Here is a 26848-nt window from a genome sequence, read left to right on the forward strand (position 1 = left end):
TAAAAATGTAATACAATGCAACACAATGGTAAATCAGATTATTTTAATTCATTGTTTTAGTTACTTTGTCATGGTTGTCATTTTGTCTGGTCACTGAATGTAGAGAGGAACCGTGGAGTCTGGACTTCTGTGTTCCCACACGGTCCTTTTATTTGTGTGCATTCAGGTGTGATGTCAATGTTGTTTCGGGGTGGGGAGGGGAGGGGAGAGGGGGGGGGGACACAATAACAGCAATACATATACAATGTAATAAAAGAAAATAAAATGCTTTTTGCATTTTTGCTGAAACTATGTCAGAGAGGGGCCAGGCAGCATTTTTCGGCCGTATATAGATTGAGCTGTTACAGTATGAATATGATAGTAACTGTATATTAAAAGTTAAAAGGTTAGAGTATTCTGTTCACTCACTGCAGCCTACATCTTTCTATAGCCTGTATCTCTCTCTCCAGTTTCACTGTACTGTTGCCCCCTCATAACCTTTGGTTAAAAAATGTAAACCGTTTTTTAAAAACTATGCCTCTCCTGAGCTATCTCTTGCTGATCTTCATGATTCAGAAACCGGGCACCTGCTGTCTCAGCCAGGAGGAGGATGAAAGAAGCAGCTTCAAATATTTGAGGTGTTTTCTAATAGGCCACGGACTTTGCAGATCTGGAGGGCTTTGATAAACTCTGCCAGATTCAGTAGAAATATGCGAAGTACAACATTTTTCATTGGGAATTAAGTAGTCAGCAATAATATATATCTATATCCACTGAATGGAAATCCTATGACTACAAGCCACACATAGTCACAGACAAAATAGTATAGTCTATATTGTGTATCCTTATTTCTATGGATCTATTAATCCCATATACTGGGACAGATACTGGATCTATTAAACAGATTAAGGTGATGGACAGAAGTGACCAATCCACATTAATGTGTCTTAATATATGTTGTTATTGAGTATCATCATAGAATCGTAACAAAATTAAAATACTTACAGAATAAAAATGATTAAATTTGAGTTTGAAAGTTTATTCTTGATTTGACAAAACATTCCTATCTAGGTCCTTACTTGATTTTTTTCTGGAGTTTTTCAGCTGCCTTATCTCATGGTTCTCATCAGCTTTGAAACAGAGCCGAGTCCATCCGGTGATGAAAATGCATCTGAGAAGCTCTGGGAAAAAAATTAAGTTAAAACTGCCAAATTAATTTAAATTAATTTTGTTTAAAAAATAAATAAAATTTGAAGAAGCTTAAAGTGTAGGAATGTATGGACATCTGTGATGTGTTGTTACAGCCTAGTGTCATGATACATATGCTATAACAATCAGTTCCATAACAAGATCGCTGTTCTCAGTACTGGCCAATAATCTGTGATTGTAATATAAGGAGATAAGAATGATGTATCTGTGCAACTTACTTTTGTATTTGCAGAAGTAGCTGAGTCATAATCAGTTGCTTCATATTTGCATCCTGATCAAGAGAACTGTGATGCTGCAACCTGCCTCCGCAAAAGTTTGGTTAAATCTGGTGCAATACATTTAATGTGTGCAGTTGAATTAAATGAAAAAAGGTCATTTCAATGCATTTTCAACTCTGATATTATTGACACATTTCATGCACAAGCACTCGCCTTGCAAACTATCACGAGGCGTTCAAAAGGTTGCCATGTTATTGGCCATCACTTTAGATGAAAGAAATCACAGCTTCAAAAGAATCACTGTGTTTCCTGTCAAGCAGCCGAGCTGCTGAGTCATAATTTCACTGACAAATTTCTTTAGAAAATATTTACTTGTCTTTATTTTTTAGCAGCTCCCTCACAGTAAACTGTGGAACCCCACGACCTTGTGCTGTGTATCTATTAACGACTAGCTGAGGAGTGGCTAAGATGTGAGACTCTATCCTCTCTGAGGTTGTTGTAGAGAGACAGTATTTATTGCTGCAGGATTGTTTGGCATGTGTATTTTGTTCTCTGGTATTCATGACTTGATTCATAACCTTATAGTGGATTGCATTGGAGGAGAAGTGGCATGGACTCATCCTTTATCAAATCTCACAAAAGCCTGCAAACACACTGAGACATTATCCCATATTAATGTGATTAATAATAAATTAAACCAGAATTTTGCCACCATAGTTAGTATTGTTTTTGTACATGAATATATTCCTCTACTGATTTTAGAAGACTCAATAAGTGTCTAGTTATACAACATTAATCACGTTTTTTTTTACATCTGAAATGTTTTTCATACGCAAGGTAATAAAACTTAACAATTTATACAAAGTGTCTCTCACTCTCGGAAATGAAAATAAGTTATTTGTAATCGGACTCTTTGACGTGACGTTGGAGGATATGATTGGTGGGCGGCCCTGGTATATATCCGTCAGGCTTCAATCCCACCTTCTCGCCAGTGGAATTTCATCTCAGCTTCTGCACCTTCAGGGCAGACGAGAACATAAAATAAGTAAGTACTTTACTGTTTCCTACTGATCGGGACTATATTCCCATAGCATACGACTTCTGCCTTTCACGTACATGACAGAGTGGTACTTGTTGGGGGGACAGTTTGTCGGTGAACCTTGGACGTTACAGTATGTTCTGGCCTGACTCCGTGTCATTTCTCCCCTGCTCAGCTGTATGCCTACGTGGACTTAGCGAGCTAGTAGAACAAACTGTAATGTAAGCTAACATTAGCCCGCTAGCTAAGGCTACAATTCAACTTGTACTTTTTTTTTTACGAGCCTCTTAGTGTTGGCTAATATACAGAAAAACGCCACGACCGCTGTCTATGAGTACGGCGGAGTTATTCCAAGGTTTTAGTTTTCAGCCCACTAGCTTAATGTCATTAGCTGGCTAGGGTAAAGCTTGAAGTTGTGTGTAGGTCTGTTTGAGTGAGCCAAGCTACCTATTAGCCGAGGAGCTACGTGTCACAGTCGCACACACCACAGTCAAAGTTTTTAGCAAGTTTGCTAACTAGCTAGGTGTTCGGAGCTAGTAATCCATGCTACAGTGATTTTTACAGCTGAAGATCCCACTAATACTAAGAGGCACATACACATGCTAAACACTCGGCGTTATCTTATTATTTCTAATGGTTAAAATGACTGTAGTTTGTCTCGATCTCAGCACATTTTTATGGCTGATCAACGTTAGCCAGCATGACGGCAGCTAGCATGAACTGTAGTGTGTCGTTGGCAACTGTCAGCTAGTTAACTTGATATCGTGTTAGCTAGCACTGACACTAACTAGCTACTTAAATCCTTAATCTGGGATTTAGGTATAACTTTACATAGGCTCGGGGGTTGACATGTTGACGGTAACATTAATGCACATTTAACTACCTTGACGAGCCAGTCTTGTTAGCAGTTCATTAATACGAATGATCTCTAAGGTTTAGATAATATGACGCTTAATGTTTTTTTTGTTTTGTTTTTTCAAATCAGGTTACCTTGGTTTAAGTCTGATTGTGGTTGGGTTTTTCTGAGAATGGAGCTCGTGACTAATGTTTTTCGTCACCAGTTGAAACGCACATCTACACCCATGACGTGGTAGTTCAAGCAAAACAAATTCAGTATCAGTGAATTGTAGTTGACACGTTTAATTTCAAACCATGAATTTACTCTTTATTTAACTGACTGCTGCTGGTGTAGAAAGATGCAATGTGTTACCAGTTGCTTAAGGAGCTAGTAATGATCTTCTTTAGGTCCTCATTTATAAATAGTAAATAAGCAATAAAAGAGGCCCAGCAGATTATGTGCCCCATACCAAATAATGTGGGGGTTTATAAACACTTAATGGGGGAGAGTTTGCACACCTTACTGGAAACTTGTGAACATCCTGGAGTGAGAAGAAATTGATGATGCCAGTGGTAAACTAGTGAAATGAATCCAGATGACTGACTTACATAAACATCCATGCCATATCAAATTATAGAGGCTTGAATAATCTCACCCGATAATAAAAAAACATTCACTGAGTAATTTTGTTGGCCTCTGCACAAGAACGCAACAGCCCATTTAACTGGTCCACCCAAAGCTGCTTCATTAATTACCAGGTCTGTCGTCTTGTATGACAAGACAGTGTCCAATTATAGAAGCCAGATGCTTGTCAAGGAGAGCGAGCTCCAGTGGCACCTTTACTCTACTGGAGTTCATTGATGTGCTCCTTGGCATCAACTCTATCCGAACGCATCTTAATTTTCCAGATTGTTTCGGCTGTCTGAGGTGGCAGCACTTTGGCAATGTGGCAGTGTTTTTCTTCTTGATCTTCCTAAAACCATGACTATCAAAAATACCCAGTTTAAGCCTCAGCAATGGCTGCTTGTATTTCACATTCAGAGTGAAGTTTAACTTTGTATTTGCAGTCTGTCTGCATTTCATTCGATGACTAGGTGTTTTTTTGTGTCATTAGTGGTTTGAGTTAAAGGGGCATGATACACGGCTCATGCAGTACACATACACAATATTGTGAAGTGATTATATGTTTATAAATGGGGGAAATTGCTTGAATGTGATTGTACAGATAATATAATTTATGAGTATATTTTTGAGGATGCAGTTTTCTTGTTTGTGCACTCATAAACCTGTATTATCCTATCTATAAAGTTTCTGAAGCGATGTCTTCATAATTATTCATGACTTTTATCTTTGAGACTAAGATACCATACAGGTTATTTCCTTAAAAATGATCCTTTTCTTTGTGTTTTTCAGGCAAAAGCTGGCAGGCTGACGGGAACTTGCATCTTTACAGGACGGATTATCTGGTAACTGACCATTTAGCTGGTAAGTTTTTACATCTGCTGTAATAGTGGCTGTAAAGTAACTAATCATGTCTTAAACGTGTAGTAGCATGTTGTTTGTCCGAAGTGTGATTCTGCCCACCCCACCCACAGCAGTTTCTGAATACACATGGTCTATTCTGGAGAAAAAAAAAAAAAATTCAAAATATCCTTGGGACATTGCACTGAAAAACTGCAATCCTCTATTTAAGTGTGTTGCAACTTTTTTTATGGCTGAAACTGACATGATGAATTTTATGTAACCTGTTAAAGTGGCAATAGACAAATTTTTCCTAGCGTTTCTAAATGTTATCATCGTTGACCCCGCTGTCTCAAAGAAGAATGGAGTGCGTTTCAGCACTGCTCGTTTTAGAAAGGTCAAAATACGTTATTTGTTTGGATTTTCAAACGGACGATTGATCATGTATATCTAGCTGCTAGCAGTCGTATTAGCATCAGCCTGGCTGCTGTCCAAAGCAAGAAACAACTGTAAGAAACCAGATCTCTGCTAGGTAGGCAGGTTTTGTCACATACTGGTCTAGTATTAAACAATACCAACTGAACCCTCTGAAGTCTCGGTGCTCTCTCCATAGTCGGACAGGCCATAGAGACTACCGAGGCAAAGCCTGGTGGGCCGCCACATTGGCGTGTACGTGAATAGCATATCTGTCCCAGTCTGACCATGGCTTCTTTGCCTCCTCCGACAACAGGGCTGTTTTCGCTACCCGGGGTAAGCTACTGATGGCTCTCGGGGAAAACCAAAGCACTGTCGTTTCTGTTTTTGTGTTGCAGTGGCTGCCTACTTTCTTTGTGCCGTAAACTGAGCCTTCATTTTTCTGCAAAATTTTGTGCCCGGTGGCAGACAGAATTGCATAGTAAAAGCGGCGCTTATAAGGAATCATACTAAATGCTGATGGTGTCATTCAATAGCCATTACATTGTGCAGTCAACATTTACTTCATAAGGATAAGGCAATACAAAAACATTGTCTATTGTCACTTTAAATAAAGCAAACATGTAACCTAGTCTGTTACCTTTTTAGCTTTAGCTGTCATCATCATGGAGGACTTTGGTGTCTTATGCACCTTCTCTTGCCACAGAATTGTCCACGTTGTCACAATGAATGAAATCCATATAAAAACTGAAGACTGTGGACAAATATGTAGCGTCATAACAACAGCGCATTGCTTACGCTTTGATAAACGTGTTGTTTGTGAAGATGCTGTGATTAAATGAAGAGCATTTTCAGACTTACATTGTCAACAATGCCTGCAAATGGTAATAAGGGCTGGGCAGAGCAGCGTTAAGGTTATAAAGCCTGACAAGTGTTTTCTGTAATGTGTAGTGGGAATGGCCTGCTAAACTAACTAACACCTGATTGAAACTTGTGGTGAAACTTCATTTGCTTGCTCTATGCTTAACATCAACTAGTTTTCCATGACATCTGGGTGTTGTCTCTTCATGCTTTCAGATAAATTTCAGACATGCCTAGGGGCAAGATCGGCCCTAAAACAATTCACATTCCTCTTCTGTTGTTGGCCAGAATTTGTTTCTCTACCAGCCACAAAGCAGAGCAGTGACTCTGGATGATATATTGTGTTTCTAGATTGATAGTGAAGTGGAATCCAGCTCTTGTCAGGGCATTAATTTAGCTGTGGGGTTTCTAAAAAAAATAAAATAATAATATACATACATACATACATACATACACACACACACATCTATATGTGTCATAGATTAGAGGATTGCCTTTGTGGTGTCCTTCTTGGAAAGAACGATTTGGTTCAAAGATACCAGATGATGTATTTTAGTTTTCTGTTGGTGGATTTTTGCTTTAATCCTAAGAAGTGTGGACATACAGAGGGGTCAGTGGGGTAAAATCCTCTTAACCTTGGAGGCTACTCACCTGGCTGTAATTCTTAGAATAGCACTGGACCAAGAGGGTTGAACAGAAGACAAGTTGATTTCTTCTAGAAAGACAAAATGTAGTGTAGCTGTAGCCCTGCCCCCACCTGTGTTTTCTTTGTGGTGCTCAGGCATGATCTCTTTACTGACCACTCAGTCTCTGCACACATTAACACAGTACTGATGTGATAATGTGACAAGAAGTGTGATTATTCTGTGAGAGACATGGCTTCTTGTGATAAAAGTAGATTAGATAATGGTGAAAATCCCAAAGTCCAGCTATGATAACCTTGTGTACCATGCTAAACATGTGCATGTGACACTCCAGAGGAGAAACCATTCAAACAAGTGCTTTGTTTTACTAGTTTAAACTAGAAACCGGGCCTTAACATGCATCTGCACATGTGTCTCAAGTGAGCACCTGTGATTGGCTCTCACTTCTCTGCTGCATAAACACGTACATCATGCATGCATACCTTTTGCAAAGACCAAGTGCGTTGTCAACCAGCGGGAGGCAGCACTGCACCTCCGTCTTCCATGAAAGATGTTATGACGCACCCGTCATGTCCCAAAGCCAGCTTACGTGATTTCTATGGATTGTATTTATCTGTGAATAAGTACATATACTTACGCAAAGGACATCAGCTGACGTCGGAGGACAAATTTGCGTACACACTGCTAAAAGAATGTGGCCATATTTTCAGGCCACTCGGACCTCCTCTGAATGTTGTGAGTGATCAGATCTCAAATGCCAGGTTTGAAACTCCTCTGCCACTGGCATTGCTGATGTGCAGAACATATACTCATGGTAAATACTAACTGGCTAAATTTAAGAAGTGCAAGTCTGTACTAAGGAAAAAAAACACAAACAAACTGGCTGTACTTTGGCAACAATAAAGTACCAGAAATATTTTTACAACCAAATACAGAACAATCACAGTCAAAGTTCAGAAAAATACACCTGTAGGTATTATTTAATGAGAGTTTAGTAATCCTAAATTGAACTAAAACTTGTCTAATCAGCTTTGTTGGGATGATGTGGTTTGATGAGATTTTATTTCTTCATTTATTTTTAATGAAGAAAAACAAGGACAAAACCACCAAAGCAGAACTCTTGTAATTTTGGCATGAAACTGTGTGGACCTCATCATTCATATTAAGAAGCCGATTGAGAAACGTGTTTTTTAAATGTTATTTTCTTTTGGCAAACTTTGCTTTCAGTGGCACACTCGGACTCTGTGTTAACGTGGGATTTTGACCATGAGCTCAGTCGCTGTACTTACGCAGGAAAGCTTCAATGAGCACCGCAGTGGGCTCTTGCCAGAGCAGAGTGGTGGTGAGTGCTTTACAGCTCTGCTTGATTTGTAAAATGCAAACGCACAGAGTCAGAATGGTCTCATCTCTGTTTTTGTCTGCGTTCAGCTGCTGTGGCAGGACCCAGTGCTGGAGAGGAAGAGGATGCCCTTCCTACCTACAAGGAAGCCTTCCCACCTCTGCCTGAGAAGGCGGCCTCACCTGAGGGGACCCAGGAAACTGTGAATGCCTGGACATCCAAGATCCGTCCTCTCAAGTCTTCTATTATCACCCAGGTATAACTTTTGTTTTTAAATGTTCAAACCACATGTGAACTAAAAAGGTTGGTAGTTATTGTGCGAACCAGATTGTGTTCTTTTTAATTCGTTTTCTCGTGCTGTCCCAAGAAATCGGCCTCCTTCTAGTTAAGTTAGTGGTCTCCTACATGTCCCATGAGGCCTTTCACCGTCTCTCAGAGAACATAATGTACCTTTTAACATGTTCAGCTGAATACGTGTAGGTGGAGAGAGTCATAGTAAGAGCAGGAAATACGTTTTTCCACTTACAAAAAAACAAAACCCTACCCTGCAGACAAATTGCAATGTGTCTTAAATATTACACCTTAATATGGAGCCACTGATATTACTGTCGCTGTCTGTAGGTGCTTTTTCCGTTGCGCAATGCGCAATTTGAAATCGCGAACAGAAACGAGTGATGGAAACATGAATTTTGAAGAGAGAAAAAAAATTTTTTCAGACAAAACAATATTTTGCTCGTCTCGAATGATATTGCACGAGGGGAAAACCCTGCTTTATTTGCAAAACATAACTCAATGGAAAAACAGAAAATTAGCAAATTAGCAATTGTGTTCTGTCAACTTTTCTTTATTTATTTATATATATATATGCGCTTTGGTTTTGCGATTGTGATTCTCTTGTGATTGATTTCTCCCTGCTGGTGTTCAACGGTGACGTAATGCTCGTTATATACACACACAGGTGTTTTCATTTATTATGACTGATGCTCAGGTGGCCAGAGCAATACTGGGTTTATGTGAGACGACCAAACTGCAGATGTATAGATTTATTCAAAAGTATATAAAAGGTGTGAGCAGAGCACTAATCGGGGGAGTGGAGTAATTAAAGTGTTACAATGTGCCTAGTGAGCAAATCTCCAGCTAGATGCCTGACTGCAGACTTTTTGACTTTTAATAGCAGGAAAATCACAGGCACAACTAATAACATTAACGACGGATCATTTAAATGAACTGTGCCTGTAAAGCACGCCAGAGAGCACAACACCGTGGCCCTGGAACTGACACCACTAAATGTAAAGCAGTCTCTGTTAATGTTATTAATTACACCTATGCTGCTTTTCTGCTATGACATGTTACTCTGGGCTTTTTTTAAGGGCAACAAAACATGTGTCTTACTATAGTGTGACATGTTACTGGTGACTCTGGTCCTCTTTTTAATTATCAATTCGGGAACCTCTGGAGTACACTACAGAGTGTGGATTTATAATATTCATAATTATGTTTAATTAGTGTATAATCACCTAAGAGTTATTGCTTTCTTTAGCTTAGCCATTCATGTCTACGTTGGGTGCAGGTCCTATTCTACAGTATAGATTCTACAGTAGCCCAGGATGGACAAACCAAACACTGGCTCTAGAGAGGGCCTTAAGTGTTTTGACATTACCTCTGTAGGGTCTCTTACATGCTTGTGAGGGGAGGGGTATTCAGCTGGTTGCAATCTGCAACCTCACTGCTAGATGCCACTAAATCCCACCCACAGGTCCTTTTTAAAAGATTTGTTTTTATTATTTATTTATTTATTTATTTATCTTTATTGCTTTTTTTCCCCTTGTTAAATCTTGGATGTATTCACATTTTCAGGTCTCTAAATCTCCCTCTAATGAAACACCTACACTCACACCAAGGCAATACCCTGTGATGAGCTGTCACAAGTTTCCTGCATTTTTAAGAACAATTAATTAATTTAACAATTAAGGATTTAAATTTTGTATTTTATTTTGTTTGTTTTTTTGTTCTTTTAACCTTTTTTAACTTTTTTAAGCTATTTGTTTCCACTTTATAACATAGACAAACAAATTTTTAATAACTTTTACTGGTTTTATGCTGAATTCATTTGTTTGTGATGAATGACACTGTGAAATTGGCAACATACAAAAAAGATTCATAATTATCATAGTGTCATTGACCGTCTTTATTGCCATTCTTGATTGTATTTATTGTACCTTCCTTAGAGAACCACTGAGATGTTGAAATTTTCCATTGCGACATTGAGCTAACCTGAATAAAATAATGTGGGGGCAATAAGCCTTCCAGTTTACCCTTCCAGGTCAATGACCTTCTCCTCGCATACTTGTGTTTTCTGTTTCCTATAGAACCCCTTCACTTATGTTTTTACGCTTTTAATTTGTGCACATATTTTGTGCATGAAAATAAATATCTTCCTGTTTTTAGTTCAGGAGTGGTTGCAAATAAACAACTTTTTGACACATCAGTTCAAAATAAAAATTGTTTTTCCACATTTACTAGGTTTTCCATGTGCCGCTAGAAGAGCGCAAGTACAAGGACATCAACCAGTTTGGGGAAGGAGACCAAGCGAAGGTCTGTGTGGACATCATGCACAAGACCGGAGCCCACCTGGAGCTCTCCTTGGCAAAAGATCAGGGTCTCTCCATCATGGTTTCTGGAAAGCTGGATGCTGTGATGAAGGCCCGTAAGGAGATTGTGTCCCGACTGCAGACTCAGGTGAAGAGATCCATCTTTGTTAATGAAAAGTGTCTGACATGGATGGCATGAGTATTTAAAGTTAAAAGACAATAACGCCAACTGTACATTACAACCCCAACAGGCCTCAGCTACTGTCGCTATTCCCAAGGAGCACCATCGTTTTGTCATCGGTAAAAATGGGGAGAAGCTTCAGGAGCTAGAGCTCAAGACTGCCACCAAAATCCAGATCCCACGACCTGACGACCCCAGCAACCAGATCAAGATCTCTGGTACCAAGGAGGGCCTGGAGAAGGCAAAGCATGAAATCCTGTTGATCTCTGCTGAGCAGGTAACGCAGCCTCTCAGTAACACAGCTCCTTCATTTTTTCTTTTTTTTTTTTCTTTTTAAATGTCTTATCTGCCCTCTCTCTCTCTCTCTCTCTCTCTCCCTCTGCTACTCTTTAGGACAAGCGTGCTGTGGAGAGAGTGAACATTGACAAGGTGTACCACCCATTCATCACCGGTGCCTACAATAAGCTGGTAGGAGAGATGATGCAGGAGACCGGTGCCCGCATCAATGTTCCCCCTCCAAGTGTGAACAAGACGGAGATTGTCATCACTGGGGAAAAGGAGCAGGTGGCCCTTGCTGTGACTATGATCAAGAAGGTTTATGAAGACAAGGTGCGCTAACATTTTGGGAAATTATTGTGTGTGTATGTGTTGAAACAGATCACACCGGTAAATGCTGAATCTTTACACTCCTTTTTCTAATGTTGAATGCTACATACAGTAAGTCCCTGGTCCACTGTTCTTTCTATTGCAGAAGAAGAATGCCACCACTATTGCAGTGGAAGTGAAGAAGTCTCAGCATAAGTATGTGATTGGCCCCAAGGGAAACACCTTACAGGAGATCCTGGATAGAACTGGCGTGTCAGTTGAAATCCCACCTTCTGACAGCAGCTCAGAAACTGTCATCCTTCGTGGCGAGCCGGACCGTCTGGGTCAGGCTCTCACTGAAGTTTATGCCAAGGTAAAAAAAAAAAAAAAAAAAAAAATCTACTAATGACCAATAATTGTTTTTGAAAAAAAAAAAAGAGATGTAACTAAAGGCATATGTTTCCTTTTGCAGGCAAACAGCTACACTGTTTCCTCGGTCTCAGCTTCTTCTTGGCTTCATCGTTTCATTATTGGCAAGAAGGGCCAGAACTTGGCCAAGATTACCCAACAAATGCCCAAGGTCTGTTGAACGATGGATTCTGTAATTATAGTCCTTTAAAATCTTGTTTCTTGTTTCTCTTTTCTTGTTTATCAGTTTCACTTCATAACCCCCCCCCCCCCCCCCCCCCCCCTTGTTTGGCATACAGGTGCACATTGAGTTCACTGAGGGAGAAGATAAGATCACCCTGGAGGGTCCCACCAAAGACGTGCAGATGGTGCAGAGCCAGATTGAAGCCATTGTAACAGATTTGGTCAGTATTGAGTTACCAATTCAATTATGTCTTGGCCTCTGACTGAAAATCTTAATATGTCAGTCAAAATGGCATTTCTAATGTCAGGGCTGTGTGCTGTAAAATTTAAAAGTGATATTTTCTTGTTTTTGTGTAACAGGTTAGCCGTATGGACTATGCAGAGATCAGCGTGGATCCCAAATTCCACCGACATCTGATCGGAAAAGGAGGCGTTAACAGTAAGTACAGTGTTGCTATCACAAGGCTGGTGTACTGACCTGTGCACCGTGCAACAAAAGCTGTATCGGCATACTTCTTTAAACCACGTATTTACTGACTTATTTTATAGTCAACCGCATCAAAGAGCTGCACAAGGTGACTGTCCGCATTCCCCCTGACAATGAGAAAAGCAACCTGATTCGTATCGAGGGGGATCCCCAGGGTGTACAGGAAGCCAAGAAGGAGCTGCTTGAGCTTGCGTCACGCATGGTTGGTACAAGCTTGGTTTCACAGGCAATGTGCTGCTAATTAGACCCAGATGTGCCACTGCTAAATACACCGTCTCTTGCAGGAGAACGAGCGTACAAAGGACTTGATCATTGAACAGCGTTTTCACCGAGCCATCATTGGCCAAAAAGGGGAGAAGATAAAAGAAGTGCGGGACAAATTCCCAGAGGTGAGTCAGGAACTGTTAATATTGGTTAGTACATGCTGTTGATTTGTCTGTACTGAACCTATTAAATGTATAACTTGTATAACAAACTATTATGTGTTGCAGGTCATCATCAATTTCCCCGACCCAGCACAGAAAAGTGACATCGTTCAACTTAGGGGCCCAAGAACTGAAGTGGAGAAATGCTCAAAGTTCATGCAGAAGATAGTGGCTGAAATGGTAAAGAGAATTTTGTTTGTCTTTTCTTTGCTATTTTTAGGTTGCTGTGTTGAAACATTTGGATGCAGTAGTTATGGATGCCAAATTAAAGTGATAGTTGAGTGTTAACCGTCAGTAATTCCTTTTGTCAGGTGGAGAACAGCTTCTCTGTCTCAGTCCCCATCTTCAAGCAGTTCCACAGAAACATAATTGGAAAAGGAGGATCAAACATCAAAAAGGTACTGTGTATATTTAAAATCATCTATGCATTTGAATGAGGCTGTTAATCTGTCAAGGTTTGATTTTTTTAATTTTTTATTTTGACAATTACTTCCTTTTCCTCTCTAGATTCGGGAGGAAACCAACACAAAAATTGACCTGCCTGCTGAGAACAGCAACTCAGAGATGATCGTCATCACTGGGAAGAAGGCAAACTGTGAGGCTGCACGGAATCGTATCTTGGCAATTCAGAAGGAGCTGGTAAGCAAACCCCACCCCCCCCGAGAGCTTAGTCTCTCTGAGGCTTTGGCATATGGGTCCAAATCTAACACATATGGCTAAGTAATGTCTCATTGTTTCCAGGCAAACATCACAGAGATAGAGGTTTCCATTCCTTCCAAGCTGCACAACTCTTTGATTGGGTCGAAGGGCCGTTTGGTGCGCTCAATCATGGAGGAGTGTGGCGGCGTTCACATCCACTTCCCCACTGAGGGCTCAGGGATTGATAAGGTCACCATCCGAGGCCCTGTAGAGGAGGTGGAGAAAGCCAAGCAGCAACTGCTTGGCTTGGCAGAGGAGAAGGTTTGTATGAATGTCTAATAAAAAAAGCTGAACTTCTGTTGACCTCGCTAAACTGGCAGCCATTGGATGGGGGCATAGAGGCATAGAGGGAAGGTCGGTCGGGGGCAAAGAGCTGCTTCTGTGCTGTACTTCTTTCAGCAGTAGGAACAAAAACAGCCACTTGTGCAAAGCTAGTTTCTTTTGGCTGCTGTAGTTTTCTCACTCGCTCATCCATTAAAACTTTTTGAATTGGTTCTTTTGAGCTGAGCATGATGGGATTTTTCATCTGTTGTAAACTTTGAAGTTAATACGAACATGCTTTGACTTGTTATGAGTGTCTTGTTGTCGACTTCATTTGATAATTTAAAATGTTTTATTTTTATTTTTTCAGCAAACGAAGAGCCACACGGCTGAGCTGCGTGCAAAGCCAGAATACCACAAGTTCCTGATCGGGAAAGGTGGTGGAAACATCCGTAAGGTTCGTGACAGCACCGGGGCCAGGATCATCTTCCCCACCGCAGAGGACAAAGACCAGGAGCTCATCACTGTGGTTGGCACTGAAGAAGCCGTGCGGGAGGCCCAGAAGGAGCTGGAGGAACTCATCAGGGGTCTGGTAAGGCTCCAATGAAGTGATGAGCATATCAGGATAAGCTTACGTCTTACGTCATCTGCATTTCTGAGATTTCATTTTTGTTGTTGTTTTCCTTTTTTTAATAGGACAATGTCATTGAGGATAATATGAGCATTGACCCCAAGCACCATCGCTACTTTGTGGCTCGCCGTGGCCAAGTCCTTAGGGACCTTGCCGATGAGTATGGTGGCGTAATGGTGAGCTTCCCTCGCACGGGTTCTCAGAGTGAAAAGGTCACCCTCAAAGGAGCCAAGGAATGTGTGGAGGCAGCCAAGAAGCGCATGCAGGAGATTGTTGAGGATTTGGTTAGTAGATACAGTTTTGTTTTGCTTAGATATTCTTGATAGTATGTGGGTTTTTTTTTTATTCTTCCTTTGTTTGGGATATAACTTATTTACCTTCTGTTTTTTTTTTTTTTCTTTTTCCAGGATGCTCAAGTGACCATTGAGTGTGTGATTGCTCAGAAGTTCCACCGTTCTATCATGGGTCCCAAAGGCTCACGGATCCAGCAGATCACAAGGGATCACAATGTACAGATTAAGTTCCCAGAACGTGAGGATCCACAAGGTAAAGGTACGATCAGTGTGAACACTTTTCTTATGGAGTCCTTGAATTAAAAGTTTTCCTCAACAAACCTTGTGGGCTTCACTTTTTTTCTTTCTTTTATTTTTTTTTAGCAGCACCTCCTGCAGAGGCTCCTATTCAGGAGAATGGAGAGGCTAACGGAGAAGTGAAGGAGCCTGTCGATCCAAACGCACCCAAAAAGTGTGACGTGATTGTGCTCTCTGGCCGCAAAGAGCGGTGCGAAGCTGCCGTGGAAGCACTGAAGGTCGGTATTCATCCAGAGAAATTTCTTTGATTTCTTATAATTGCCGCCTTGTTCACTAAAGCGTCTTCTTTCCTTAGGCCTTGGTTCCTGTTACTATTGAGGTGGAAGTGCCTTTTGAGCTTCATCGATACATCATTGGACAGAAAGGAAGTGGAATTCGCAAGATGATGGATGAATTTGAGGTGTGTGTTGTAGATTTTTTTTGTGTCGACACAGAGATGCAGAACATTTCAGATCAGTTTGCTTATAATTTACAACATCACTGTCTGCCTACAGGTTAATATTCAAGTGCCTGCCCCTGAGCAGCAGTCTGACAAAATCTCCATCACTGGCTTGGCCAATCACCTCGATCGCGCCAAAGAGGGCCTCTTGGAGCGCGTCAAAGAGCTGCAGGCCGAGCAAGAGGATCGGGTTAGTGTTGTGTGAAGTACTCGTACAGGTCACGTGATATTTTGAAGAATTTATGATTCACATGGAGCAGTTATCTCTTAAGATTATGATAACAGTGGAGGAGGAAAGAACTTAATTATTAACTTCTTCCATGTTAGGTGATCACCAGTTCCCGCAGACGTAGAAAAGAGTCGGGTGTCAAACTTAACAGAATTCTAATCCAGAGCATTGTTTCCCTTTAAATCCTCTGCAGGCACTCAGGAGCTTCAAGCTGACCATCACTGTGGACCCCAAGTATCACCCCAAAATCATCGGCCGCAAGGGTGCCATTATTACAAACATCCGCACTGAGCATGACGTCAACATCCAGTTCCCAGAGAAGAATGATGAAAACCAGGTACAGCATTTCTTCTGTGTTTTCTCACACAGACAACTTTCCTTTTTAATTCCTAATCAAAAAATGATGCAGGCAAAAAATGTGACCACAATGTACTACATCAGCACAGCAGGTGGTGCTAAGTTACCAGTTTCCTACATGTCAAAGGCTTCATGGAAATACTGATTCTCATTATAAATATTTTAAGTTGGTTACTATTTTGTCCATGTGCTCGTCATCAGTAAATTGACTCCATGGTAGAATAATATTTTTTTTTTCTGCTACAAGGTTGGTGTTGATGTTCAGTGGCTGCTGTTTCTCCACAGGATCAGATTACTATTACAGGGTATGAGCACAAAGCCATAGCTGCACGAGATGCCATCAAGGCCATCGTGGATGAGCTGGAGGAGATGATCTCTGAGGATATCACCCTGGACAGCAGGGTCCACGCCCGCATTATTGGAGCCCGCGGCAAAGGCATCCGCAAGATCATGGATGAGTTTAAGGTGAGAATACTGGGGGACAGGAAACATTCGCTTCAGTGTTTTTAAAATAACAAAGAACTGAAAAGCCGGAAGCTTTGTCATCACTGAGTTTCCACTAATAGCTTGTTGGCACATTCTTATCTGGGGAATCAACCTCTCTACTTGGCACATAAAGGGATCTTTATTAGTTTGTAACATAAAAGGAATTAACCTTCTTTTTTTTTTTTTTTTTTTTGCAATCAATTGACTATAACTATACCTGCAAGCAGGTATACTGAGGCCACCACAGATTAGGACTTAAACAGATGCTTTAATACACAGTATTTTTTTGTACCACAGGGAAATCTAAGGTTAATATAAGCAGAAATATCAGAAACAAACAAGACAAACTATAAATGTGAGACAAATTAACTCCCTGTTGCATGGTGGTTTAGCCAAGCCACAAAATGTTTTTCCCCACTTACCTCTTGTGCTATTTTGGCCATTCTGATAGTTTCAGGTCTTTGTCACTGAGGTTTTTACCACCTGCAAACTACTTCTTCTTCTTCTTCTTTGTCTTCTTCTTAATATTGTGATGAATAAGAATATGCAAAATGGAAGTATCTGCTTTGTGTTCTCACCTTTTTCTATTGTGAACAACCTTTTTTTTTTTTTTTTTTTTTTTTTTTGTATTAAATCCATCAAAGCAAAAATGCTCACATTGCATCCAATCACATACATATTCACACCCTGCTACTCACATAGAAGATGATGATGAGGATGATGATGATGATGGTGGCTCTGACTTTGGCCTGGGCCTGGGAGGTGTTGCCTTCTGGGGTGGGCTGGTTTGGAGGAGGTGGGGGATTGGGACTCTTGTAATCCCATTAAAGCTCAACTTTAACAGCCAAACACGAGCAAGCTTAGCAACAGGCTTCTTCCTGCAGGTCTGGAGGTGCTCAAGGTGGAAAGCAAAGTTAGACCCTGATGACCCAGCTCAGTGTGACGGGATCAGGTGATGCTCTAGGTGGGGGATACCTGAGAGAGAGCAGCATAGACAGATCTCTTGGCGCTCCACTTTGGTGTAACTTCTTCGTCGCCATGTTTTTGTGTTGTCATTTCGATTCATGTTGAATCCCTTTTTTGTGTTGTCATTGTCACTTTTTGATATAATACATCCAGTGTTTTGTTTCTTTTTTTTTTTTAGGTTGATCTCAGGTTTCCCCAGAGTGGAGCTGCAGACCCAAACCTTGTGACAGTCACAGGTCGCCCTGAGCTTGTGGATGAAGCCATCGACCACCTCCTTAACCTGGAAGAGGAATACGTAAGTGTTTACTGTGCATGACTGCAGATGATCTTTTGCATTAGATAATATTAGAAATGCCTGTAATGTTACTGTTTTTTCTGATTGGCACTGAGCAACTTCACCTACTTTTTTCAGATGGCAGATGTTGTGGAGAATGAGGCAAAGATGGCTTACATGAGGCCTTCTGGGGGCAGCGCTGCCGCCATGGAAGAACATCGTGGCCCATCCAAAGGCTTTGTGGTGAGGGAGGCTCCCTGGACCACTGGCAATGAGAAGGTGAGCGTCTCCCCACAAGTCTGGTACTGTATAAAAATTCAAATTGGTCGCACCTCCCTTTTCTTAATCCTTTTTTTTTTTTTTTTTCTCCTGCTATTAGGCCCCTGACATGACCAGCTCTGAAGATTTCCCCAGCTTTGGAGCCCCAGTGGCGACCAAGACCTCTCCCTGGGGACCCAAGCGTTTCTAAGCCGTGCTGCTACAGATGGGCCTGAACTTAACCGGACACAATCTTCCCCGCCATTGTCCCCCTCTTGACCTGGACTGACCGCTGACCCTGAAAGTCTTCAGTTCTGAGAGTGTCATCCTTCTCTGTCAACTTGTCCTGGTCTGCCTTTGCAGATTCATCAGTCTAAAAGTGCTTTCAGGTACTGTAATTGACTTGTGAGCTTTGTATCTGCGTTAAGTAATACTGTCTCATGCTTAAAAAAAAAGAAAAAGAAATGTGACGACAGATGTTGCTGTTAAGTCTTTACAGTCTGTAAAAGACTGACATTTAAATGTTAATTAGACCTGACATTTCATCGTGGTTTGAACTGTTATACCAAATTCAGTGGTGGCCAGACATCAGTTTTTTTTGAGCTGCCCTTATCTTAGTTGCCTTTGCAGGGTGGGGAAAAGGGATTGAATTACTGCTGGTGACATGATTCCTGACCAACGAGGGGCCAGCTGTTTCAGTAACCTACCCCCCCTCCCCCTCCTGCTTTACTCATGTAGCTGAGTGAAACTTGTCAGTCGTTAGCCTTCAAGCACACTGTAGTGGTCGTCCTCTGTCACATCTCTCCATTTGCTTGTAACTGTGCTTCTGTGAATATGGTCAAGTAGTGGCACGTACCTTGTAGCCTTATGAATTGGTAAACTGTACTACGGGAGGGGGCGGGGTGGCGGGCGGCGTCAGCCACTGCAGAATGGCACCTACTCAAACTGCCAGATGCTTGGAGATCATGCCAGAACTAAACTTCTTACAACACTAGGCCTAGAGCTCCAACGTATCAAACCTCACACTAACTGTTGAATGAACTTTTTTTGACATTCAAAAGTAAATCACTCTACAAAAGAAAATGACTGTGTTTGTGAGCAAAACAGCAGACCATCCTGTGCCAACTATCTGTTTAGTGATGTCCTGTGTTCCTCATCCTCTGTATTGGGTCAGTGTCCAGTCCCTTTGTCTTCCAGTTGCTATGCAGATTGTTCTGTTAAATAGCAATGGCCCTTTTTTATCAGCCTTACAACTAGAAAGATACAAACCAGGTAGAGATGATGTCAAGGTGCATTTTTAATGGACAACTGGAAGGGTGTGTTAATGTTCCTCTGAACGCTCTCTGAACATTTCCCCCCCCCCCCAGATGTAGTAACTAGTTTAATTTTGCTCGATGCGTGCAGATTTAGCTTGCTAGCTGCTAATTCAACATCTTGCATCAGCCTACCTTGGTTTATATCCTCCTAGTATTGAATGAAAGTTTATGCAAATACCATTGAAGTGAACGGTTATGGATGACACTGGAAAAGAAATTGTCCAAAAAGTCAATAAAAATTGAAAATCTTTGTTGTGCATCCCTGTGTTTTGTCGAGAGCAAAGTGACTTGTTTACTCATAGAATATAACTCACCAAAAATCACAAGTGGTAAAGCTGTGGCATGATCATGTTCAGACATGAACAGTGGATCTCAGCTGCTCTCACTGACAATGGTAAAAGGTTTGCATGACAGCCTGAGGGTGGTGCTAGAGGAGAGGTCATTAAGGTAATCCACTAATGAAATTTTTGGTTGTCCAGGCTACGGGACATCTCAACCTCTGTGGCTGTACCAAATCAATGAAGAACTTGAACATACAAAATAGCAATAACAATTGCTATGTACGATATTTATTCTGTGTATTATAAAGTATTTTCCGACTTGTAATTGGATAGAGACAAATAATGAATGTATGAGATGAAGTAAATCGAGTGCCTGCCTTTTTAACACACACACACACACACACACACACACGATCCATTAGCCAAATGCAACCACAGAAGACAAAAGCCTGCAATGACAGGCAAACAGGTTTCAGTCAAAATATCCTGTCATAGTCTGAGATTATACCTCTCCACTATTTTCAGTCAAATCAATAAAATATAGTTTGCCCTGAGGCTAACATTAATAAAGACATCCTTGGTTCATCAGAGTCCATATTTGGCCAGAGGAAAAATCAGGAAGTTGAATAAAATTTCTGTGAATTATGTTTTACCTGCCTTGAATATCTACAGCGTATTTCATAGGCATTTAGTCATTAGTTTTGAAGTTTCTTGTGATGAACTCAAGTGTTGGACAAAGGGGGAAATACTGACCTTTTGGTGGCACTGGATGAAAAACTATAGGATGACTAAAATCAAGCGTCATCCTCTGTGAACCACCAATGTCTGTACTAAAATGTCTTGGCAAGCCAATAGTTGTTTAACTCATATTTTTGCAGGGCAGACTGACATTACCATCTTTATCATTATTAACAAAAATGTACCACAGTCATTTTAATTAAAAAATGTGTTACAGTAACAAACACTTGTATGAAACACTGTTTTTAATAATGTTTTAACAGTGTTTCTCATTTACATATTTTTCTGTTTCTATGGAACAAGTATGAAATAGTGAATGAAATGCGGTCCGGAGGGCTACATGTTACAGTTACTTTCAAGCTTTTTCCATGCTGCTGCTAAAATCCTGATTTTTATTACTGGGACACCTCAGGACAAAATCACCATACACATACATAAAGACACTGTACTGTGATTTCTGCTATGTTTAGGCCTACTTTTACAATTGATCAGTGAGAAAGTTAGAAGTGACAGAATACAGCGTCCATCTGGGTAACAAACTGCTGCTCCAACTCTCTGTCACTATCTTGAAGAGGCGATTTTCTTCCAAGTATCCAAGATTTGTGCAAAAAAGTCGCCAGATTTGAGGCTAGGTGCTTTTTTTTGGAAAATAAAAGTCTCTAAATCTAGCCAATGTGCCGAAATGGCAACACTGCGAGCTGTAAACGCCCCATAATAAAAACAATTTGCGCCAAATCATTCCTGAGAGAGCATCAGCCAATGGGGAAACGCCATCTCGGTCACGTGGCATTCCGCTGACTAATGGCGGAAATTTGTTCACTCATCTCTATCACTCCGTCGTTCACGGATGTTGCAGCTCAACCGAAAAATAATAAAGATAATCTGATGTGGTCACTGTCATGTCGCCGCCAAATGGAAGAAGTGTTGAAAAAGAAACTGAAGCAATTTGTGACACCTATAGGCCCCAGAAATAAAAGATAGAAAGTTAAAATAATGTAGTTGAAATAACTCCCGCAGAGTTAGCTAACAGCGGGGTAGTTTTCCAGTGTTGCTAATGCTAATTAGCTAACATGCTAGCACCTGGGAAGGAGTAAGAAGATAAGAAGTTCTGTCAAACAAAATGACCAACACAGCAACAAGTTCAGTGGGACATTATGTGGATACATCGCCTTCATGGGAGACAGAAGAACTCACTTAAACATCAAACAAGTAAGTCACATACACTGTTTGTCTGTGCTTGCTGGTTTCTCTCCTGATGGTTAAGTTTGTCCCGCCGCGGGCTAGCGCGTTTTTTTGTTGTCTTTGTTTACTTCCGGTCTGTCTTCTTAATGCTGAATACGTGTATATTATATATACTGTGCTTTATTTACTTGGATCATCTCTGTGCTATCACGCTTGTGCCACAAAGGGTATTCAACTTAGTCTAGAGTTGGAGTTATTTGGCTTCATAGAGCCCAACTGGCTTGATAAGCCTGGGTTTAAGTATCCGGCTATGAGCAAGTTCATGTGAAAGAGTTGTTAATGTGAAGCGACATCATCAGAAACGGGAGTGAAGTTCTAAGTATGATGGGAGATGCAATGGCGATACTTGCAGATGAACTTTGTTATAGTGACAGAGGAAAGATGTTGCACCAGTAAACAACACACACAACTAGACTCTAATAAGATGCTCTAGAAACACTAGTAATAATTTCAAAATATGAAAATAAGGCTGAAGATATATTATTAATAACTGCAGGAATTGTTATAAGGGTATTTACTATAAAGAAAGTATGTTGTGTTTTTTTGTCTGATGAAGAACAAGCTGTGTTATGCATAGAAAAATTCCAAGTAATGTTAGACGCTTTCTGCTGCCAAAGGATAGAGGAGGAGAATATTGAACTGTGTGTGGTTTTATTTTTCTAATAAAAAGACAACATAGGGGGGTTACTTTTTATTTCCAATTATCGTCATGTTATTGCTTCTATGCCTGTTGTTATTCTGAGCTGCAGTGATGGCAAAAGAATGTAGAAGCTGCCAGGAATCCTGCAGAGAAAGAAATAATTTTGCGCAACTGAAATGCAACTATAATAGTTATTAGGTTTTTATTTATTGTGGTAAACTATCCCTCTGTTTGTCCAAAAAAAAAAAAAAAACAAAGCGATGAATGGAAAGCATGGAGCAGCAAACTGAAAAAAAAAATATCTATTGTGTAAACTGTTTTGTCCATGCCGGGATCCCGTAGCTGACATGTTTTGAATTGGATCCTTTTAAGCCCTGTAGCATAGGTTACTATGGTGATCTACCCAGGTTAAAAGCTCGCAAACTTCATTATACTGGTTAACCTGAGTGACGCCCAAAGATAGCTGGATAACCTACTAATCTTGCTTTGTGGTACAAGCCCCAGGACACTGAGGGTGTGATGTTATGGACTGACTCACATCAGGCATTTTGACCTGTCATAGCAGTAGAAGCACACTAATAACATTAATGAGGGCTCAAAACCATTAAGTGTTTCAGTAAGCAATTTCCAGTGAGCCAGTATGTAGAATGCCTGGGGCAGTGGAACTGGCTCACTTAAATGGGCTGTAGCCTTCAGTAGTGTTGTCAATTACACCTGTGATTTTCCTGTTATGGCGAACTAAAATGTCTGTGGTGAAAAAAGATCTGTCACTCTTGTCACAGGCACATTTAGCAGCAACAGAATCATTTGGACTTTGTCCAGTTCAGGATGTATTGGTCAGTCAACTGTTCAACTGAGGAATATCTGCTGGTTAATTCTAATTATTCTTTCATTTTTTGTTTTTTAGTTAAGCTGTAATGAGTAATGAGCTTTAATATGAAACTAAAATGTTGTTGAATCTCTCAGTATTCAGTACTGATCTGTGCCTGTATCAGCTTTGCAGTACTGTATATTTTTGTATTATAAGAAACGTGTGTAAGTCATGTATCTATGATATGTGCATGCTTTCTTTTTTATGTGAGCGGATATCTTATCTAAAAGTCTATTAAGTGATTGTTTTTTGAGTTGATGACAATAGGAAGGTACTATACAAAACTACATTTAGAGCTGCAACTAAAACTACAACTTATTTTCATTTTAGATCAATCCGTCTATTATCTGTTCAATCAATTCGCTTGGAAAAATAATGGTAGATGCCCGTTTCAATTTGTTACAGACAAAGATGAAATCTTAAAATTACTTATTTTGTCCAAAACCCAAAGATATTCAATTTACAAATTACTGATATTGGAGAAGCCAGAACCAGCAACTGTTTGGCATTATGAAAATAGTCACTGATGGATTTTCAGTTGATTGACAATTAATTAATAGTTTTACCTCTATCTGAACTTGTTAACTTTGTTGGTAAAATGACACAATATTCTCTGTTATACCTTATTTCTTTAGATGAATACCAGATTCAGTTTGACTGGACCCTGTAACATAACAGCTGGCCTCAGTCAGGTCCCCTGTGGTTTAAACACCCGAACAGAACAAAGTATTATTTACCCATTCTCAGATGGCAACAAGCCAGAAATGCAGTCGCTCCTTCAAACTAGTTACTTAACTACCTTTCATTTGCCTTAAAAGTACCTAAAGGGCAATTTAATCAGGGTTAAAACATATTTTCTTGGTTAGCTTTTTCAATATAAGGAATTTTAAAACTCCTCTCCCTTTTGTGGGTTACATGTGTGCGGTTTTGTGAAATACCTGAACAGACAGAAAAGAGTAGAGATGATTTTATTTCCCCATCAACCCCTCTCCTCTTGAGCGCTGATAGAGGCGCACTCTCAGCACTCATGAAGTGCTCCTGTGTGTTTGAAAGGAGCAACATAAAGCTCTCACCAGAGCTTTGAGGCATAATCATGACACAATTAAGATAATTTCCCAACGACTGCTGGTGGCGAGAAAAGCAATTTTTATGCCTTGTAATCGAGTCTGGCTGTCAGATTAAGATAGCAGGTGATTTGAGGGAAATTGTCTTGGCTAACTCTTTGGAGTGGGATCCAGGTGGCCTCAGGTATCTCTTTGCCTGTTGAGATTGCCCGCAAGGTAATGCAGTTTTGATTTTGAAAATGAAAGAAACATTTAAGTGCTGGATTTGTGTCTCTGGGCATTTGTCGTCTTATTACCTGCCTCTGCTGCCATCTACTTCTGCATCTGGTGACTTAAAAGAGCCAAGTGGCCTGTTATCTCTGTCTCACTTTCTTTCACTGTCTCCTGTCTTTCGCTTGCCATCCAATGACAAACTTGTGGGTTGAAAATCTGAACAAAATATGTCTGCTTCTTGTAGCCAATGTTTGAGTTCAAGATTTCCTCAATAAAATACACTTGCTGTAACTTGCAAGATTTGCTGTAACTTCCAACAACAAGGCAAAAATCAAAGCATTTTACATAAGAGCTTAAATGATTTGTTATCTGTAGGATCTTGTTTTATTTAGAAAGGCACACACTTTTGTTTATATGGTACCACTATGTGCTAACAAAAACCTCGTCATGAAGTCCAAGGAACCCTCCGAAGACCTCTGCAATCAAACAGGCCTTTTTCCCCGCAGACATTCTGACTTAGTAGGAAAATCAAAGGTGTTACTAATAACATTAACGATCTGTTCTATTCAAGTGCAGTAAGCCATGACATTGTGACAGTGAGCCAGCATGCACAATACAAGGACCCTGAAACTGAAGCAGCTGAATGGAACTCAGCCGTCATTAATTGTATTATTTACACCTGTGTCGTTCCTACTGTGACATGTCAAAATGTCTTTTGTGAAAAAGACCTATTTAGGTGTGGAGGAATAAATCTTGAAAAAGGCGTACCAAGAGAAGTTTGAAACCACCAGGACTCTTCTTAGAGCTGTGTGTGTGTGTGTGTGTATGGATAAACTCATGGCATGTCCCAGTTCCATACTGCATACCCTTTTTAAACCTGTTTTGAGTGTATGGTGTGTTCACTATATCACTATAGCCCAACTGATACAGGGATTTTGAGGCTGGTAAATATTGATATTTTTAACGTTTTGCAAAATATAAAAGGACAAACGCCACCAGTAATCTATTGAATACCGTAGCTATGGACCGTCTGCCTATACACAGGTCACAATGTGTATGTTGTGGAAGTGTTTCCAAATGAGGCTGTGAAACTAAGAATAATAATAATCCAACTGTCCACTTAAATCAAATCTGTCATATTAATAATAAATATGCCATATTATATAAAGAATAAGAATTATATCAGAATTATAAACAGAATAATATTAACATTCATATTCAGGGAAGACGATTAGCCTACATTTTATTTGATGGGGTGCAGTAAGGGACCTGGATAAAGGACGGGGGGGGGAGTATGTTACATACTCTATTTGGTATATGCCGTCAACCACTGTTTCCATAAAGTATCATAGAGTTTCTCTCAGTACCAATTACTGCCATTATCCTAACAGTATATGTTGTTCAGTGTCAGAGGAGGGTGAAAAGGCAGAATTCTTCCCTCCACTAGATGGCATTGATAGACTTTAATTTGATGTCCTCTCAGCCAGGATCCGCCTCCACACTCAACATCAGCTTTGTCAGTGTGTACAAATCTCCTCGAATATCTTGCACATGTTAAAATATTAAATGGAATTTAACCTTAAGTGTATATAGCCTTCATCTTTTACTGATAGCATTCAGCTGGTCACTTATTAAATACTGGAAGGACAAGCTGAATTATGTGATATCCTTGAACATTTTGATGATTGTCATTTTGAATATTTCAAGTCCAGTTTCCTTCATTCCTTCTGACTGATCGTCTCATGTTAACTCTTTGCTGGATTTAAATGACTGTTTTCCTTGTAACTTTCAGAAGTTAAAAACGGGGCTTTTACACTCTGAATATGTCTCAGAATTCTCTCTTTTATTTCTCTTTTAAAGCTGTTTCCTCGCGGCTTTAACAGAAGTGGTAATGAACATAGATTCAGCATAAATGTTGATAAATGATTTTAAAATCCCACGTATTAGCAAACAGAGAATAATATCCCATTGGAATACACAGACGGCTCTACAGCAGTTTCTACTGAAGCACTATATTTTACCTTCTACATTGCTAGTTCAACAGATTTATCAAACAAATGAGTTGTGTAGCAGCATCATGCAGTAGTAATGAGGGTGATAGCTTACATCCCATGCGTTAGAATTCATCCATGAGGAGTTGGATATTATAGCCGTGGCATTCATCTTAAACTTTTCTGCACTTTTGACACAGAAAAAAAAAAAAAAAAAAAATTGCGTAAGTGTCTTTCGACTTGAATCTTTAATTTTCATATTTTATTTGCTAAAAAAAGACTCCCTCTGTGTGTCTGCCTAGGTCAATTTGGATTTTAGGGCCCTGCCAGTAAATGGCACAGGCAGACTGTGGAATCCCCCTGCGATCGAGACTGGCAGGGCTCAATCAAATGATGAGAGGCGACACATTCACATGCCAGTGAATACAGTGTTCCCTGAC

The 26848-nt window shown here is 40.3% G+C and overlaps 1 protein-coding gene across 4 annotated transcripts; it reads left to right on the forward strand.

Annotated features, from left to right (window-relative positions):
- Positions 1 to 2356: 2356 nt before the first annotated feature.
- Positions 2357 to 19618, forward strand: hdlbpa (high density lipoprotein binding protein a). Of its 4 annotated transcripts, none has more exons than XM_023425987.2 (28): positions 2357 to 2451; positions 4697 to 4768; positions 7891 to 8005; positions 8092 to 8258; positions 10526 to 10741; positions 10845 to 11051; positions 11168 to 11383; positions 11526 to 11732; positions 11832 to 11939; positions 12067 to 12171; positions 12311 to 12389; positions 12500 to 12639; positions 12722 to 12826; positions 12929 to 13042; positions 13174 to 13260; positions 13370 to 13501; positions 13604 to 13822; positions 14193 to 14414; positions 14519 to 14737; positions 14861 to 15005; positions 15110 to 15261; positions 15339 to 15443; positions 15538 to 15672; positions 15905 to 16048; positions 16354 to 16533; positions 17699 to 17815; positions 17933 to 18073; positions 18174 to 19618. In XM_023425987.2, the coding sequence occupies exons 3-28, from the start codon at positions 7930 to 7932 to the stop codon at positions 18261 to 18263; spliced, it is 3828 nt and encodes a 1275-aa protein (XP_023281755.1). In that variant the 5' UTR covers positions 2357 to 2451; positions 4697 to 4768; positions 7891 to 7929; the 3' UTR covers positions 18264 to 19618. The 4 variants fall into 4 exon arrangements, with proteins under 4 accessions (XP_023281755.1, XP_023281756.1, XP_023281757.1 ...); XM_023425988.2 differs by having other exon boundaries at positions 15113 to 15261; XM_023425989.2 differs by having other exon boundaries at positions 14861 to 14999.
- The last annotated feature ends 7230 nt before the right edge of the window (positions 19619 to 26848 follow it).

This window comes from Seriola lalandi, unplaced genomic scaffold (genome assembly GCF_002814215.2).
Source record: "Seriola lalandi dorsalis isolate HSWRI2012SDOR001 ecotype SW California unplaced genomic scaffold, Sedor1 jcf7180002054797, whole genome shotgun sequence".
Classification (NCBI taxonomy): Eukaryota; Metazoa; Chordata; class Actinopteri; order Carangiformes; family Carangidae; genus Seriola; species Seriola lalandi.

What these genes read in the sequence shown, in the direction of transcription:
- hdlbpa (XM_023425987.2), top strand. Translation starts at nt 7,930, where the DNA reads ATGAGCTCAGTCGCTGTACTTACGCAGGAAAGCTTCAATGAGCACCGC. An exon ending in TGGCAATTCAGAAGGAGCTG is followed by an intron (nt 13,502 to 13,603) that starts GTAAGCAAACCC and finishes CATTGTTTCCAG; the next exon opens with GCAAACATCACAGAGATAGA. An exon ending in AGAAGAATGATGAAAACCAG is followed by an intron (nt 16,049 to 16,353) that starts GTACAGCATTTC and finishes GTTTCTCCACAG; the next exon opens with GATCAGATTACTATTACAGG.